The 16,915-nt window shown below is 56.7% G+C and overlaps 2 protein-coding genes across 2 annotated transcripts in view; one reads left to right on the top strand and one right to left on the bottom strand.

Annotated features, from left to right (window-relative positions):
- LOC144279334 (alpha-1B-glycoprotein-like) overlaps nucleotides 1-16,915 on the top strand; it is a 937,253-nt gene that overhangs the window by 200,164 nt on the left and 720,174 nt on the right. The gene's annotated exons all lie outside the window — the stretch shown is intronic.
- LOC144279010 (alpha-1B-glycoprotein-like) overlaps nucleotides 1-16,915 on the bottom strand; it is a 78,925-nt gene that overhangs the window by 55,002 nt on the left and 7,008 nt on the right. Inside the window, 4 exon segments of the mRNA XM_077840425.1 lie at nucleotides 3,178-3,419; nucleotides 3,422-3,460; nucleotides 12,953-13,243; nucleotides 14,467-14,751. Coding sequence (XP_077696551.1) covers nucleotides 3,178-3,419; nucleotides 3,422-3,460; nucleotides 12,953-13,243; nucleotides 14,467-14,751 — 857 coding nt within the window.

The following is a 16,915-nucleotide window of genomic DNA, read 5'->3' on the forward strand; positions in this document are numbered from 1 at the left end:
TCGTTTCTGACACCCCAATTTTGGGTCATGGATTTCTGCTCCCCCCCTTCTCCCGTGTCCCAGGTGGGCCCCAGCCCAACCCATGGGGTCTGTCCGGTGGCCTCTTGGGTTGGACAAATCCCGTCTTTCTGTCTCGCCAACTTTCCCCCCAACGTTCATTCGTCCAGGTTCTCGTGAGGCTGCCTGAACTTCTCACTCGCCTTCGTCGGCTGAACCCACCACGGGGGGGACATTGGGAGGCTCCGGTATCACAGCCCCCTCTGAGGTGGGGAGATTTGGGGGGCAACTCTGAGGGTTTGTACAAGAGAAATACAGGGTGGGAGAGGTCTAGGGAGAAAGAGGGGAGAGAAAAGTGGCTGGGGGACCCCGCTGAAGAGAGAGGAGGGGGATGGAGAGCGGGGGGGGGGGCAATAAGTGCCATTATTCTAGTGCCATGCAAGACGCAGGCTCCCCGCTGTCCACTGACAGCCCTGGGCAGAGACTGTCCCGTTTGGCGCTGTCCAGGGGCTGCTCCGCGGGGAGCCCAATGAGCCCAGCACAGGGGCAGTTCCTCTAACTGGTGCTGCAGGGGCTGGTGCTCGCGGGGTTCGGGGTTCAATCCTGGGGTGTTGCTGTCAGGTCAGGAGCTGTTGGGGGGGGGATTCACCGAGGCAGGAGTGTTTGGGAGCAGGAGGTTTTGTGCCGGCGTTTCAGCCCCCCAAGGGGGATCAGCTCGTCCCCCGGGGAGATTTTCTTCTCTGCACGGCTGGATCCAGGCTTCTGGGGGTGCAGAGAGATGGCAGGTTAGAGGGGCCCGTGTCACACTAGACCCAGCCCCTGGGGGCAGCAAGGGGCACAGAAGTGGGGGTCACCTCACCTAGGACACCACCCTCGGGCGGCTATAGTGGGCCTCAGCCAGTATCAGCCCCACGATGAGCAGGACCATGGCGCTCAGCGCCAGGTGGGCGATGTCGGCGTGGGTGAAATCCGGGCATCCCAGGGGGGCTGCTGCGGGGGGAAGGGGAGAGTCACTCCGCGGCTCAGACGGGGAGATCAGCAGCTGGGGGCCAAAGAGAGTGGGTGAACTTCCCTTCTGAGCCACCCGGCATCCCAGGGCCTGGCCAGGGGACTGTGACAGTCAGAGACGCAGGGTCCCAGGCCCCCCACGACAGGGAACCACCCCAGCTCCCTGTCCCCGTAGGACCCCTCAGTCCACCCCCACAGGTGCCTCTGCCCCGGCCTGTCTGCTGTGCAGTGAGCCCATCCCCGGGGTATCTCAGCTGCTGCCAGTCACAGCCAGGCAGTGCACACTGGGGGAGGCTGGGACGTAACCCGCTGCTCCCCGCACCCCGTGGTGCCCAGGGAGCAGCCAGAGGCAGCAAAACATCTGTGGGGGATGGGTCGGGGGTCCCCTGGGAGCCCCATGGGGGAGGGCAAGCAAGAGCAGAGGAAATTCTGGATAATGGTCACCCCTATTGCCAGGGAGAGATCATGAGGCCCAGGGAGGGGGCTCATTGCCCCAGCACCTGTGCACCCAGCAGGACCCAGCCCCCACAGCCCCGTCCCTCCCCTGGGATCCCCCCACAGTTCCCAGGCAGTGACCTGCAGGGCAGCAGGCATCTGGGGAGCTGAGGGCCTGGCAATGGGTGAGGGGCAGTGGGTCTGTTTCTCCTTCCCCCCATGTCAATGATCCCCTCCCTGTGGAGTCTGGGCCTCACCCACCCAGCTGCACTCCCCCGTCATTCCCTGCAACCAGCCCCAGCCCCTGGGCACCACAAGGCTGTTTCCAGGGCTGGCTGGACGGTGATTCCCGCCCCGGCCCTGGTATCTGGCCCTGCTCTGCTCGGGCGGGTGGGAGCCGGCGCCACTCGAGGCTGGATCAGGGCGGTTCCCTCTGTGGGAATAGAACCAGCGTACACCAGGGCCTGGGGAGGGGAAGAAACAGCGACTCAGCGATCTGCCCCCAGCTGCTGACTCAGCATCGATCTTCACTGTCAGTCCCAGGGAGAGGAGGGATGGATTTTAGTTGGTGGAGAATGGGGACCCCCCGCCCCGTTCCCTCCCTGGGGGGGACACTCACTTCCTCCTGTTTGTCTCTAGCAGAGGCATGCCAGGAGGTGCCATTCACACCTGGAGTCACTGAGGAGTCAGTCTCGGTGCGGCTGTTCCTATTTGGGAGGAGGAACGTCCCTGTGTCTAGAGAGCTAAAGGTGAGCTCATCTGTCAAACGGGGCTGTATCAAACCGGATGGGACGGCTAATCCAACAGTCCAGACTTGCTCTGAGATCACCACGGGGGGGGCGGTTGGGAACCACACGGGATTCGTCATTTCAGGTGCAGTTTTCATGTAGACAAGGTTTTAGTCCATCTTTCTATCCCTCACCAAACACGCTCCCATCTGTCCACCTCCCTACTTTCCCACAGACTCATATTCCCACCGACCCGTGGCCGTCCGTCCCCATGGATCTGTCCATCACCCTCTATATAGAAGAAATGAACCCATCAGCACTGTCTGCAGGGACCATCCCCCTCCAAACAACCCGACTGGCCCCGTGGGCGTTGGAGCGAGGAGCCCTGTTCCCTGGGGGATGAATTGTTCCATTTCTCCGGCTCACCTTCTCCCTCCGGCTCCATCATGGCGGGATCCGGCTGCTGGGGCCCAGCTGGGTCGGTTCCCTCTGTGGGATGAAATCGAGCGTGGGCTGGGGCTGGGGAGGGACGGAACCAGCACCCAGGCCCGGGTGGGAAGAGGCTGAAACAGTGACTCAGCGACTGGGCCCCTCGCCCCACGACCAGGCGTTTGTTATGGGTTTAATTGTCCAGGCTGGTGGGAAGTGAATTCAGCGCTGGGGCCGGAGCCAGCTGGGCATCCTCTGGGCCCTGACTCCTCTGTGTGTCCCCAGAGCGGGGTCAGCTGGGGGAACATCCCCCTGGGAAAGGACCCCTGTTCTGCAGCCTCCCTGGGGGCAGGGATCCCCCCTTCCTCTGCCCTGAATCTCCAGCAGTTTCTGCTCCCCCTGGCTGGGGAATCCCCCAGTGACTCCATCCCCGCTCCCCAGCCGGGCGTCCCCTCTGCTGGATCTAGGGCTCAGGGCAGAGCCTGGCTCTGAGCGCCCCATTGGGGCTAAGCCCCTCTGAGTATCCAGCTGGGTGTGGGGCTGGGAGCAGGGATGCTGAGCTGGGCCCCTCACCGGCTACTACCAGCTCCATGGTGTCGCTGGGCTCTGACCAGATGGACAGGTCGGATTTGATGCTATATCGGCAGCTGTAGCTCCCTGCATCTCTCTGGCTCATCTTGTGGATGGAAAATTGAGCCACATCCTCTGGGGGGTCTTTGCCCTGCCGTGCTTCTGGGTGTCCAGCTTTATATAGAAGGACCCTCGCTCCCCGACACCGACACTCACACCCGACGGTCACGGCTCCCCCCGGGGCGACCCCCCACTTGGGTGCAGGGAGATGTTGGGTTTGGGGTAGCTGGGCTCTGCAGGCAGGAGGAGACAGGCCGTGAGACACAGACCCCGGCACGGTCACTGTTCCCCGTCCCCACAGCCCGGCCCCAGTGACGAGGCCGAGACAGGGGGCTGCAGGGAGAGAGTCTCCTGGATGCTTTTTCCCCAAATCCAAGAGCGAGAGAGCTGGGCTAGCGACACAAGAGACACGGGGGCCCCCCACCCCTCAGCAGGGCAACGGCGCGGATCCATCTGCCAGGAGCCCATGGAGGGGTGGCTGGGGCAGGGCAAGGAGAGGCCGAGGCGACCTAGAGGCCAATTGCGTTTTATCTCCATCAGCTGGGGAAGGAGAAATCAGTGGGCACGTGCACTGGCTTTCTCTGACACTCACCGAGGAAGAGGACGGTGAGAGCAGATGGCATGACGGAGGCAGCGAGAGGCCCCTCAGCACTGCCACCAACGCCCCAGAGCCCAGCTCCACCGAGCCCCAAATAACAAACTCAGCTGGTGTCTCCAGCTACAGGAAGCCGACGATGTCTCGTCTCTTCCTGTGTCCATCGCATTTTGTCTCTAATCTGTAGGGGAACTCTAGTGTGGTCAAAGTAAGCAGAGGCGCCTGCAAAACCCAAGCCTGGGCCCATCGGCCTGGCCAAGTGTCATGCAGCTCCCAGCTTGTCTGTGTCTCTGTGGGGAGGGGGGACAGTTCTCCCTCCATGTTCCCTGCAGCCTTGGGGAAGGTGCACCAGGCTGGGAGCCAAGAGAGCACGGGGTCTGGTCTTCAATCTGCCACTGACCATGATTTCCATGCAGATTCCCCCACACCCGTCCTTTCTTACATTCTGGGTTCAAACATGGGTGGTGGCCTGTCCTAAATATCAAAGGAAGGGTACCCACCTTTCTGTACACAGTGCTCTAAAATCCCTCCTGGCCAGAGGCAAAACCCTTTCACCTGTAAAGGGTTAAGAAGCTCAGGTAACCTCGCTGACATCTGACCCAAAATGACCAATGAGGGGTGTCAGGGTTCCTTCCCCACTCTGAACTCTAGGGTACAGATGTGGGGACCTGCATGAAAACCTCCCAAGCTTACTTTGACCAGCTTAGGTTAAAACTTCTCCAAGGTACAAACTATTTTACTCTTTGCCCTTGGACTTCCACTGCCACCACCAAACGTTTATCTGGGTTTATTGGGAAAACGTAGTTTGGACACATCTTTCCCCCCAAAATCCTCCCAACCCTTGCACCCCACTTCCTGGGGAAGGTTTGGTAAAAATCCTCCCCAATTTGCATAGGTGACCACAGACCCAAACCCTTGGATCTTAGAACAATGAAAAAGCATTCAGTTTCTGAAAAGAAGGATTTTAATAGAAGTAAAAAGTAAAAAAGAATCACCTCTGTAAAATCAGGATGGTAAATACCTTACAGGGTAATTAGATTCAAAACATAGAGAATCGCTCTAGGCAAAACCTTAAGTTACAAAAAAGACACACAGACAGGAATATTCATTCTATTCAGCACAACTTAATTTCTCAGCCATTTAAAGAAATCAGAAGCTAACGCATACCTAGCTAGATTACTGACTAAGTTCTAAGACTCCATTCCTGTTCTGTCCCCGGCAAAAGCATCACCCAGACAGACATAGACCCTTTGTTTTTCTCCCTCCTCCCAGCTTTTGAAAGTATCTTGTCTCCTCATTGGTCATTTTGGTCAGGTGCCAGGGAGTTTATCCTAGCTTCTTAACCCTTTACAGGTGAAAGGATTTTTCCTCTGGCCAGGAGGGATTTTAAAGGTGTTTTCACTTTCCTTTATATTTATGACAAGGGGGCAAGATACTTTCAGACCTCGGGGGGAGGGGGAAGTCTTTTGTCTGTCTGTGTGATACCTTTGCCAGGAACAGATCAAGGATGCAAGCCCTCCACTCCTGTAAAGTTAGTAAGTAATCTAGCTAGAAAATGCATTAGGTTTTCTTTGTTTTGGCTTGTAAATTCTCTGTGCTGGAGGGAATGTGTATTCCTGTTTTTGTGTCTTTTTTGTAATTTAAGGTTTTGCCTAGAGGGATTCTCTGTGTTTTGAATCTGACTGCCTGTGAGATTATCTTCCATTCTAATCTTACAGAGTGTTTCTTTTATCTTTCTTTTGTTCTTCTAATAAAGTTCTGTTTTTTAAGAATCTGACTGGGTTTTTAGGGTCCTAAGAAATCCAAGCTGGTCTGTGCTCAACTTGTTTATTCTCAAGCCTCCCCAGGAAAGGGGGTGTGAGGGCTCGGGCAAATTGCTGGGGGAAGAGGAACGCCAAGTGGTCCTTTTCCCTGGTTCTTGGTTAAAGCGCTTGGTCATGGCAGCATTCCTCGTCCAAGAAGAAAATAGAGATTTTGTGCCTTGGGGAAGCTTTTAACCTAAGCTGGTAGAAATAAGCTTGGGGGGTCTTTCATGCGGGTCCCCCCATCTGTACCCCAGAGTTCAGAGTGGGGAAGGAACCTTGACATGGCCCATGAAGATCAAATTAATACGTGATCACGAAATTAAAGGATGGCTCCGTAATGCATGTGCACAAGGGGGCAGAGTTAAGGGTGTTTGGGAAACTTTGTGGCATTCCCTGATGCTGGAGGGTTTGACTGCAGCCTTCCCGCTCAGTCTGCCAACCTGCCCACCTGCAACACAAGCCATGGCACCATGTTAAGAGCGGGCGCGATATGAAAGACCTGGGTTTGCTGCCCCTTGCATCTTAGCTGAGCAGTGATGACGGGTTTACATTGTAATGCCTGGTTCTAAGGGGCTTTTCTCAGCGTGTGAATTAAATAAACCAGGTTCAAAAGAAAATCAGAGAAAAAGAAATTCCATCCCAGGCCCCCAATGGGTCACCAACCAAGAGAGACCCAGGGACCTTCTAATACCCCTGCAGAGACCCAGTCCCCCGAGCTGGAGGAGGCACTGTCAGTGGTTATGTGGCCAGGCCCCTAGAGAGGGACGTGACACAGGCTTTGTTTATACGCCATTGGCTAGTGGCAGCAGAAAGCTGGGGGTCAGGAAGGTTTGACTCAGTTCTGGGCTCTGGCAGCGGAGTGGGGACTAGTGGTTAGAGCCGAGGGGTGGAGCTGGGGCCAGGACTCCTGGTGTCACAATTGTGATGTCACTCCTCCGGGGCTTGCACACAGCATTGGACTGGGCCGGGGCTGCATTAAAGGTGCATCAGCTGCCCAGCCGAAGGCTCCCAATGAGCCTCCTTTAATCAGCTCCCTCGTCCCAGGGCCCTGGCCCGCCTCTTCACCAGCTCTCCGGGACCCTTCGCCCCCAGCCACCGGAGCAGGAGGGAGACAAGCAGCAGATTCATTGTGAAGCAGGGTCATTCCCCCCCACACCTGACCCCACCGCCTGACCCCCCCAATTTCCCAGCTTGCTGCCCCCCTTGGAAGAGGCAGGGAGAGAGGTGACTGTGGGGTTGGGGCCCTTATTGGGCAGGGAATTTGCAGCACAGGGGCTGTGAGGGGAGACTCAGGGGACTAAAAAGAAAATGGGGAACCCTGAGGCTGAGGGGGCTGGAGCTGTGGAGGGATGTGGAGGGGGGGTAGTGAGAGGAGAGGCTGCTGGGGGTAGAAGTAGCAGCCCAGGGAGTACTGGGGGGTGCTGCTCCCCCCTCGCTCCTCACATGCCCAACAATCCTACCCCCCGCCCCCCCAGCTCTGACCTTCTTGGGGGAGCCTGTCTGCTGATGTGCTTTGACTAACTCTGAGTCTCTTTTCCCTGCCAGCTTAGGACTTCAGTGCCTGGTCTGGTTTGAGCCAGACCCGCCAGGTGCCAGCGAGGTTATCTTAGCTTCTTAACCCTTTACAGGTAAAAGGACTTTGCTTCTGGCCAGGAGGGATTTTATAGCACTGTATGCAGAAAGGTGGTTACCCTTCCCTTTATATTTATGACTGTCTATAACACTGATAGAGAGATACGCACAGCTCTTTCCTCCCCCAGGTAGTAATCACTTACTCTGGGTCAATTAATACACAAAAGTGATTTTATTAAGTATAAAAAGTAGGATTTAAGTGGTTTCAAGTAATAACAGACAGAACAAAGTAAGTTACCAAGCAAAATAAAACAAAACACACAAGTCAAAGCCTAATATATTTAAGAAACTGAATACAGGTAAATCTCACCCTCAGAGATGTTCCAATAAGTTTCTTTCCCAGACTAGACTCCTTCCTAGTCTGGGCCCAATCCTTTCCCTGGTACAGTCCTTGTTAATTCCAGCAGATAGCTTAGGTGAAAAGCAGGGGATTCAACATGACTGAGACCCACTTTGTTCTGTTCCTTTAATAGCTTTGGCAGAAGGCAGGAATCTTTGTCTCCTTCAAAATGCAAAAGCATCCAGTTAAAGATGGATTTCAGTTCAGGTGACATGATCACATATCCTGTGAGACTTCATTACCCGCTTGCTGGCACACAGGTATACAGGAAGTCTTACAAGTAAACTGAGCCATTTACAACCAATTGTCCTGGTGAATGGGACACTTTGCATAATTACAATAGGACCTCGGAGTTATATTTCATATTCCTAGTTTCAGATACAAGAACGATACATTCCTATAAATAGGATGACCACACTCAGTAGATTATGAGCTTTGTAATGATACCTGACAAGAAAACTTTTGCATAAAGCATATTCCAGTTACATCAAATCCACACATATACAAATATTTTTATAAAGACATGGAGTTGAATGTCACACCGACCCCGTTTCTTCCCAGGTTGGGGGTTCAGCCAGGGGAGGGGCGATGGAGTCGAGGTCCCTCTCTCCGGCCTCTCTGCTCAGGACGTCTCTGCAGATCAGGGCCCAGACGGCCCGGGGGGAACAGGAGACGGGGGGCTGGCAGCCAGGAGGGTGAAGCGAGTCTCTTTCTTTAAGGCCCCCAAAGGGTGGTGGGCGGCACAGCCCGAACCCACAATATTTTATTCACCAATGAGGCCTCATTTCCGACACCCAATTTTGGGTCACGGATTTCTGCTCCCTGCTTTCTCCCGTGTCCCAGGTGGGCCCCAGCCTGGCCCGTGGGTTCTGTCTGGCAGCTGCTCGGGTTGGACTAATCCCGTCTTTGTGTCTCGCCAACTTTCCCCCCAACGTTCATTTGTCCAGGTTCTCGTGACGCTGCCGGAACTTCTCACTCACCTTCGTCGGCTGCAACATTAGGGGACATTTGGAGGCTCTGGTATCACACCGCCCCCTGGGGTGGGGAGATTTGGGGGGCAGAGGAGCATGAAGCTCTGGGGGCTTGTACAATAGAAATACAGGGAGGGGGAGGTCTAGGGAGAAAGGGGGGACAGAAAAGGGTCTGGGGGACCCCGCTGCAGAGGGAGGAGGGGGACAGACACTGGGGGTGCAGTAAGTGCCGTTATTCCAGCGCCAGGGCCAGATGCAGCCTCCCCACACACAGGGGGACGGGGGCTCTGTCTAGGGATGCTGCGGGGAATGGGATTTTGTGGGATATGGGGAGGGGCCCAGCTCAGGGCTGGGCGATGAGTCCTGGTGGCCCTGGGGGATTTAACTACCCAGCTGCAGGTTGGGAAAGCACTAGGGCCTAACGCACCCTGCCCAATGAGATCCTGGGTGGATGGGGGATGACGGCGGGTGTCTGAGAGGGAGGCCATAACCGGGGGTGGCCAGTTTAGACTCGATGGGGACCTGCAGGCAGGAGCTGGCTGCGAAGCGGCAGGTGGCAGGCGGGTGGGGTGACCGTGGCTGTGAAATGCTGGGTGCCCAGCCCCAAGGAAAGGGAGCGGGCAGAACGGGCGGTGCTGGGAATCCGGCCGGGAAGGGGCTAGTTATCGAGTGCCCGGCTCCCCAGTGCTCTGGGCTCCCCGCAGATGCAGGTGGTGCCTTCTGTCACGGAGTCCCTGGGCGATGCTCTGGATCTGCTCCCCATGAAGCCAGGCAGGACTCTGGGGCAGTCGCCTTCCTGTGAGCAGCCTGTCTGCAGGACACAAAGCTCACACAGCTTCCACCTTCCTGGGTCTGACCTCGGAGCATTCAGCCTCCTCTGCCCCTCCGTGCGCTTCCCACAGCCAGTCCACTCAGGCGGGATCCTGGGGAAGCCAGAGGGTCCTGCCCCCCAACTCCGCAGTCAGATGTAACTCTCAGCCAGCCAGTAAAACAGAAGGTTTATTAGACAAGAGGACCATGGTCTAAAACAGAGCTTGTAGGTGCAAAGAATGGGACCCCTCAGCTGGGTCCATTCTGGGGGGCAGCGAGCCAGACAACCACTTCTGCCCTTCACTCCATGTCCCAGCCAGCCCCAAACTGAAACTCCCTCCAGCCCCTCCTCCTCTGGGCTTTGTCCCTTTCCCGGGCCAGGAGGTCACCTGATTCCTTTCTTCTCCAACCCTTTCGCTCTCACCTTGCAGGGGGGAAGGGCCCAGGCCATCAGTTGCCAGGAAACAGGGTGTCGGCCAGCCTCTGTGTCCAGACTCCTGCACACACCTGCCCTCTAGGACTCTGCAGTGATTATACACCCTTACCCCACCACCTAGATACTTAAGAACTGCCTAGGGGAAACTGAGGCACCCCCACAATATTCAGAGGAAACATTAAGAACAGTCCCACTTCGTCACACCTTCCCCATGCAGAGCCCTGCTTCATCCCTGCTCCCCACTGGCAGCCCTGGGCAGAACCAGCCTGGCTGGGCCAGTGAGTGGGACTCCATCACCCTCCAGGTTCTGCTCCATAGGGAGTCCAATGTGCCGAGCCCGGGGCGACTCCTCTAGCTGGTACTGCAGGGGCTCGTGCTCACGGTGTGACGGGTTCAGTCAGAGAGACACCCTTCGGACTGCCACCTGATCTGCTGAGATTACCTCTGAGCCGTTTTCCACTGCCACCTTGAGACTCCAGAACCCTGCCTTGTTGAGCCAGACACACTAGTCTGCTGCAAACACAGACCCAGGTCTGGTCCACACCCCCAAAGCTGCAGGCTTTGACCAAACCCTGCTCAGCAGGTCACCTATCTCCAGCACCCAGACACCCAGCGCCCAATGGGATCCAAACCACAATTAAACCCATTTTACTCTGTAAAAAGCTTAAACAGGGTAAACTCATAAATTATCCGCCCTCCATAACACTGATAGAGAGATATGCACAGCTGTTTGCTCCCCCAGGTATTAATCACTTACTCTGGGTTAATTAATAAACAAAAGTGATATTATTAGGTATTAAAAGTAGGATTTAAGTGGTTTCAAGTAATAACAGTAAGTTACCAAGCAAAATAAAACAAAACACACAAGTCTAATCCTAATGCATTAAGAAACTGAATACAGGTAAATCTCCCCCTTAGAGCTGTTCCAAGAAGCTTCTTTCCCAGACTAGCCTCCTTCCTAGTCTGGGCCCAATCCTTTCCCCGGAACAGCCCTTGTTAGTTTTAGCTCAGGTGGTAACTAGGCGATTCCCCATGTCTGGGAGCCCCCTTTGTTCTGTTCCACCCCCTTTTATACCTTTGGCCTAAGGCGGGACTCCTTTGTCTCTCTCTGGGTTCCCACCCCTCCTTCTAAATGGAAAAGCACCAGGCTTAAGATCGATTCCAGTATCAGGTGACATGGTCACATGTCCCTGTGAGACCTCCTTCTTCATTACCCACAGGCTGGTGCCCATGTCCATAAGAAGGCTTGCAGGTAAATAAACCATCTACAGCCAATTGTCCTAGTCAATGGGGGCCATCAAGATTCTAAACCACCATTAATTGACTTCAGAGTTAACGTCATATTTCGAGTTTTAGATACAAGAATGATACATGCATATAAATAGGATGACCACACTCAGTAGATCATAAGTTTTGTAATGATACCTTCCAAGAGACCTTTTGCTTAAAGAATATTCCAGTTACATTATAGTTACACTCATAAGCATATTTCCATAAACATATGGAGTGCAGTGTCACACATGGCATTGGGGGTTCAATCCAGGGGAGCTGCTGTCAGGTCGGGAGCTATTTTGGGGTGGGGATTCTCTGAGGCAGGGGTATTTGGGGGCAGGGGGGTTTGTGCTGGCATCTCAGTCCCCCGAGGGGAAGCGGCTCGTCCCCCGGGGAGATTCTCTTCCCTGCACGGCCGGATCCAGACTCCTGGGGGCACAGAGAGACGGCGGGTTAGAGGGGCCCGTGTCACCATGGGCCCAAGTCCTGGGGGCAGCAAGGGGCTCAGAAGGGGGGGATCACCTCACCTAGGGCACTTCCCTCGGGCGACTGTAATAGGTCTCAGCCGGGATCAGCCCCTTGACGAGCAGGACCATGGCGCTCAGCACCAGGCTGGCGATGTTGGCGTAGGTGAAATCCTGGTGTCCCGGGGGGGCTGCTGCAGAGGGAAGGGGAGAGTCACTTGGCAGCTCAGATGGGGAGATCAGCAGCTAGCTCTGCCCCAGGAGTGGAGCCCCCAACACCCCATCCAGCAGGTCCAGCCCAGCCCCCCTCTGGGGGTCTCCCAGGTGCTGCAGCTCTGAGATCTCCCTAGGGCCAGACCCCTCAGGTGAGGTCATGTCCTGCTGCCCCAGGGGGCTGAGCCTCAGCTTCCCCAATGAAGGGGGCTCCCAGGTGGACGATCTGCCCCCGAGACACCCGGCACGCCAAGACCAGACCAGGGGATGGGGACAATCAGAGCCTCAGGGTCTTAGCCCCCCACAGCAGGGAACCACCCTGGCTCCCTGTCCCCATAGGACCCCTCTGTCCACCCCACAGGTGCCTCTGCCAAGGGCAGTCTGCTGTGCAGTGAGCCCATCCCTGGGGTATCTTGGCTACTGCCAAACACAGCCAGGCAGAGCGTGCAGGGGGAGGCTGGAACATCACCCGCTGCCCCCCACAGTCGGGTGGTGCCCAGGGCCCTGGGGACCAAGGCGCAGCCAGAGGCGGGAGAACATCTATTGGGGAGAGGGTCAGGGGGTCCCCTGAGACCCCAGTGTGGGGAGGGGAAGCAAGAACCATGGAAATTCTGGGTAATGCTCACTCCTATTGCCAGGGGGATGTCATGTGGCCCAATAATGAGGGGTTATTGCCCCAGGACTCTGGGCCCAATTTCACAGCCCAGTCCCCCAGATCCTGTCCCTCCCCTGGGATCCCCCAGCAAATTCCCGGCTGCGGTCTGCAGATCAGGAGGCACAGGAGGAGCTGTGGGTCCGGGGTTGCCCCTCCACCTGATGTCTCAGCCCCACCCACCCCTGGGCACCACGACCTGTTTCCACAGTAATTGTCCCCCACCCCGGACCCAAGACCCAACCTCCTCTGTGGGTCCCAAGAACGAGAGCAACAGGGGGGAACATCCCCCTGGGAAAAGCCGCCTTCTCTGCAGCTGCCCCTGGGGGAAGGGATCCCCCCTCCCTCTGCCCTGAACCTCCTCCGGCTGGGGAACCTCCAAGTGACTCCATCCCGGCTGCACGCCTGGGTGTCCCCTCTGCTGGGCCCAGGGCTCAGGGCAGACCCTGGTTCTGAGCGTCCCATCAGTGCGAAGCCCCGAGGGATCTGGCTGGGTGTGAGGCTGGGATCGGAGACGTGGAGCCGGGCCCCTCACCTGCTACCACCAGCTGCACGGGGTGGCTGGGCTGCGAGGAGACGAAGGGCTCTGATCGGGGCCGGTAGCTGCAGCTGTAGCTCCCTCCGTGCTGCCGGCCCACGGTGGGGATGTGGAACTCGGCCCCGTCCCCAGCAGGGTCCATGTGTCGCGGCGGGTTCAGGTCTCCAGCCTTGTGCAGGAAGAACCTCACGTCCCGGGGCTGCCCCTGACACCAGATGGTGACGTTTACCCCTGGGGCGGTGACCCCAGTGGGGCTCAGAGAGATGGAGGGTCGGGGCAAGCTGGGATCTGCGCACAGGAGACAGGATGTGAGAACAAGACCCGGGCGCCCACCCAGCCCCGGACTCCCAGGCAGGCTCCAGCCACAGGCAGATCCAGGGCCCCGGGCAGAGATTCTCTCCCAGATCCCAGAGTCCCCCCACCCAGAATCCCGGCCCTGCGAGCTGGGCTCCCGGCCCCACAGACACCGAGCCACGGCTCCCTAGTGCTTGGGATCCTCCTATGCCCGTTTGTGACCCCTGCCTTGTTTACTGCATCTGGCCTGCCCTGGACACACAGCGACACATGGGCTTGTCTCCGCGGCCCAGCACAACAGGGCCTGAGCCCCACACAGAAAGGGAGTCACCCTGCCAGCCCCCCGGGAGGCAGGGAGGCATCATTATCCCCATTCTACACAAGGGGAAACTGAGGCACAGCCAGATTCACTTTGTTAGTGAGCTCCCAGGGGCAGGGACCATTTCTTCACTCTGTGTTTATGCAGCGCCTGACACAAAGGGGCCCTGAACATGGCAGGGACCCTACATGCTCCCCCAACACAAGGGATCCAGCGCTATTGAGGCCAGCGTTTGCACAGGTCTCCACTAACTGTGGGCATCTCGGTTTCTGGCGCTTGGCCTGAGGTCCCCCAAGATTGAGGCCCTTTTGAAGGACACTTTTGAAAATCATGACATGCTCCCATCACACAGAGTCTGTGGCCGCGCCAGGAGCTGGGCCAGATCTCCTGGGTCCCAGCCCAGCACTGTGTCCACCAAGCCACCACTTCCCCTGCAGCCCCTGCCTCATTCAGCTCCGGCCGGGGCACTGCCTGGGGCGGGGCCTGGAGAACAGAGCGGAGGGGATCACAGGATTAAATAGCGACTCACGGCTCCTACCCACAAGGGGCAGCGTTAAAGTCACCTCCCTGCCCCGAGTCTCCAGGGGCTGCTGCTTCATGGGGGGAGGGATAGCTCAGTGGTTTGAGCATTGGCCTGCTAAACCCAAGGTTACGAGTTCAATCCTTAAGGGGGCCATTTTGGAATCTGGTGCAAAAATTGGGGATTTGGTCCTGCTTTCAGCAGGGGGTTGGACTAGATACCTCCTGAGATCCCTTCCAACCCTGATATTCTATGATTCTATGATGGGCATCCCGTCAGGGCTCAGGGCAGAGCTGGCTCTGAGCGTCCCATTAGAACCGAGCCCCTGTGAGGGTCTGGCTGGGGCTGGGAATGGGGATGCCGAGCCGGGCCCCTCACCTCTCACCACCAGCTCGACGGGGTCGCTGGGGGACGATGCGGCGGCTGACCCCGATCTGCTGTGATAGGAGCAGCTGTAGCTCCCCCTGTCATCCCAGCTCACGTTGCTGATGGAAAACACAGCCTCAAACCCTTTCGGATCCGCAGCTGGGAAATGGCGTCCCTCTTTATTCAGCACGAACCGCACGCCCTGGTGCTGCCCCCGACACCAGACGGACACGGCTTCCCCCAGGGAGACCCCCCCGCTGGGGCTCAGGGAGATGCTGGGTTTGGGGTAGCTGGGCTCTGCAGGGGGAAGCAGACAGACTGTGAGACGCAGACCCCGTCCCTCAGTCCTGGCGTCCATCCTCACCACGCGGCCTCAGTGGTGGGTCAGACCTGGCAGGCCTGGGGACGGGCTCCTGGATGCCTTTCCACAGTGGCCCAGAGTTTCCTCTGAGCCCTGGGCTAACAGCATGAGACATGGAGCAACCCCAGTCCCTGGGGGCCCAAAGCTCTGTCTCCTAGCAGGAGACAGGCTAGGCCAGTGTCATGGAGTCCCCGGGCCATGCTCTGGAACTGCTCCCCATGAAGCCAGGCAGGACTCTGGGGAAGTCTCCTCTCTGGGAGCAGCCTGTCTGCAGGACACACAGCTCCCCCGGCTCCACCTTCCTGGGTCTGACCTCGGAGCATTCAGCATCCTCTGCCCCTCCGTGCGCTTCCCACAGCGAGTCCGCTCAGGCAGGGATCCTGGGGAAGCCAGAGGGTCCTGCCCCCCAACTTCGCAGTCAGATGTAACTCTCAGCCAGCCAGTAAAACAGAAGGTTTATTAGACGACAGGAACATGGTCTAAAACAGCTTGTAGGTGCAGAGAACAGGACCCCTCAGCTGGGTCCATTTTGGGGGGCTGTGAGCCAGACAACCACGTCTGCCATTCACTCCATGTCCCCAGCCAGCCCCAAACTGAAACTCCCTCCTGCCCCTCCTCCCGCTTTGGGCTTTGTCCCTTTCCGGGGCCAGGAGGGCACCTGAGTCCTTTGTTCTCCAGCCCTTTAGCTCTCACCTTGCAGGGGGGAAGGGCCCAGGCCATCAGTTGCCAGGAAACAGGGTGTCGGCCAGTTCTCTGTGTCCAGACCCCTGCACACACCTGCCCTGTAGGGCTCTGCAATGATCACACACCCTTACCCCACCCCCTAGATACTTAAGAACTGCCTAGGGGAAACTGAGGCACCCCCACACCATTCAGAGGAACCATTAAGAACAATCCCACTTCATCACATGTCTCCCCCCTTCGAGATCGAACTGAGTGGGGTCACTTTAGCTGGTGACCTGGGGAAGTTTGAAACCACCAACGTTCCCATGGATGCTCCAGCACCTCTCCCATTCCTTGGTAGGAGTTACACCAGGCCCTTCCAGTTTCACGCCCTCCTTTAGGTCGGGGGTGGTCGATAGCACTCGCAGGCCGCATGTGGGAAGGTTTATGCGGCCTCTGCCCTTTGGCCACCCCAAAACCCCACGGGGTCAAACTGGGATTGGGTCTTCTCCCCAACAAGCTGGCCAAACACAGCCACTTGGTTAGAGGACTCTTTAACTTTCTTAACAGCTTTCACTCCATCTGAGACCTTCTCAGAGCTATCCACACTAGATCCTTCAACAGGAAAGTCAGTGGATCCATTCACAACAGAAAATTGATGGCCTTTAGGAACTGAAACTTTCTTGATTAAATCACTTTCACACCCTTCAGTTGCAGTAAACTGCTTGCAAAGACTCCATGAGGATTCCTTTCCCGAGGGGCTTTTCTATGCAACAATTCACCCCTCACAGAAATTCTGCTCTTACCCTCTTCACCTAGGGCTTGCTCTAGAGCAACACTTTCCTGAGTAACAACAGACTCTTTCTGGGTCTCCCTTACATCCAGAATTACCTCTGGCCCATCCGGCAGATTCCTACACAATCCCCTTTCAGGCAAACTTACAGACTTCCTAGATAACAGGTCAGAAGCCTTCTCCTTCCCTTTGCCACACACAAGTTCAGGAATCTTTTCCTTCTTGCTACAGGTTTCCGCACCCTCAGTAGGTAACACAATCACATCACCTTCATGCTCTCCTTGTGCCCTGGCTAGGATCTCACCCTGATTAGACAGAGTTGCTACACCCTTTCCAACAACACACTAGCAACAGGCAAAATACAAGCACCAGAATTGTCTGGTCTCTGGGATTTTGCATAGACACTAACTGAATGCGACCTAGTTACAGGGCCATTCTCCTGAGCAGACACAAACTTAGGACCATTCCTTCCTGGGCTTTAGCTGAATCCAGAACCAACTCTGAGACAACTGCACGACCCTCAACCATCACAGGCTGAAAGGCCCCTTCTGTCTGCTCCACAGACAAAGAGCCGGAGTCACATTCTCCTTTCCCAGACACACAGCTGGGGATCTCATTCCCCTTGTCCCAGCACACAAGGCTGG

Source organism: Eretmochelys imbricata, chromosome 23 (genome assembly GCF_965152235.1).
Source record: "Eretmochelys imbricata isolate rEreImb1 chromosome 23, rEreImb1.hap1, whole genome shotgun sequence".
NCBI lineage: Eukaryota > Metazoa > Chordata > Testudines > Cheloniidae > Eretmochelys > Eretmochelys imbricata.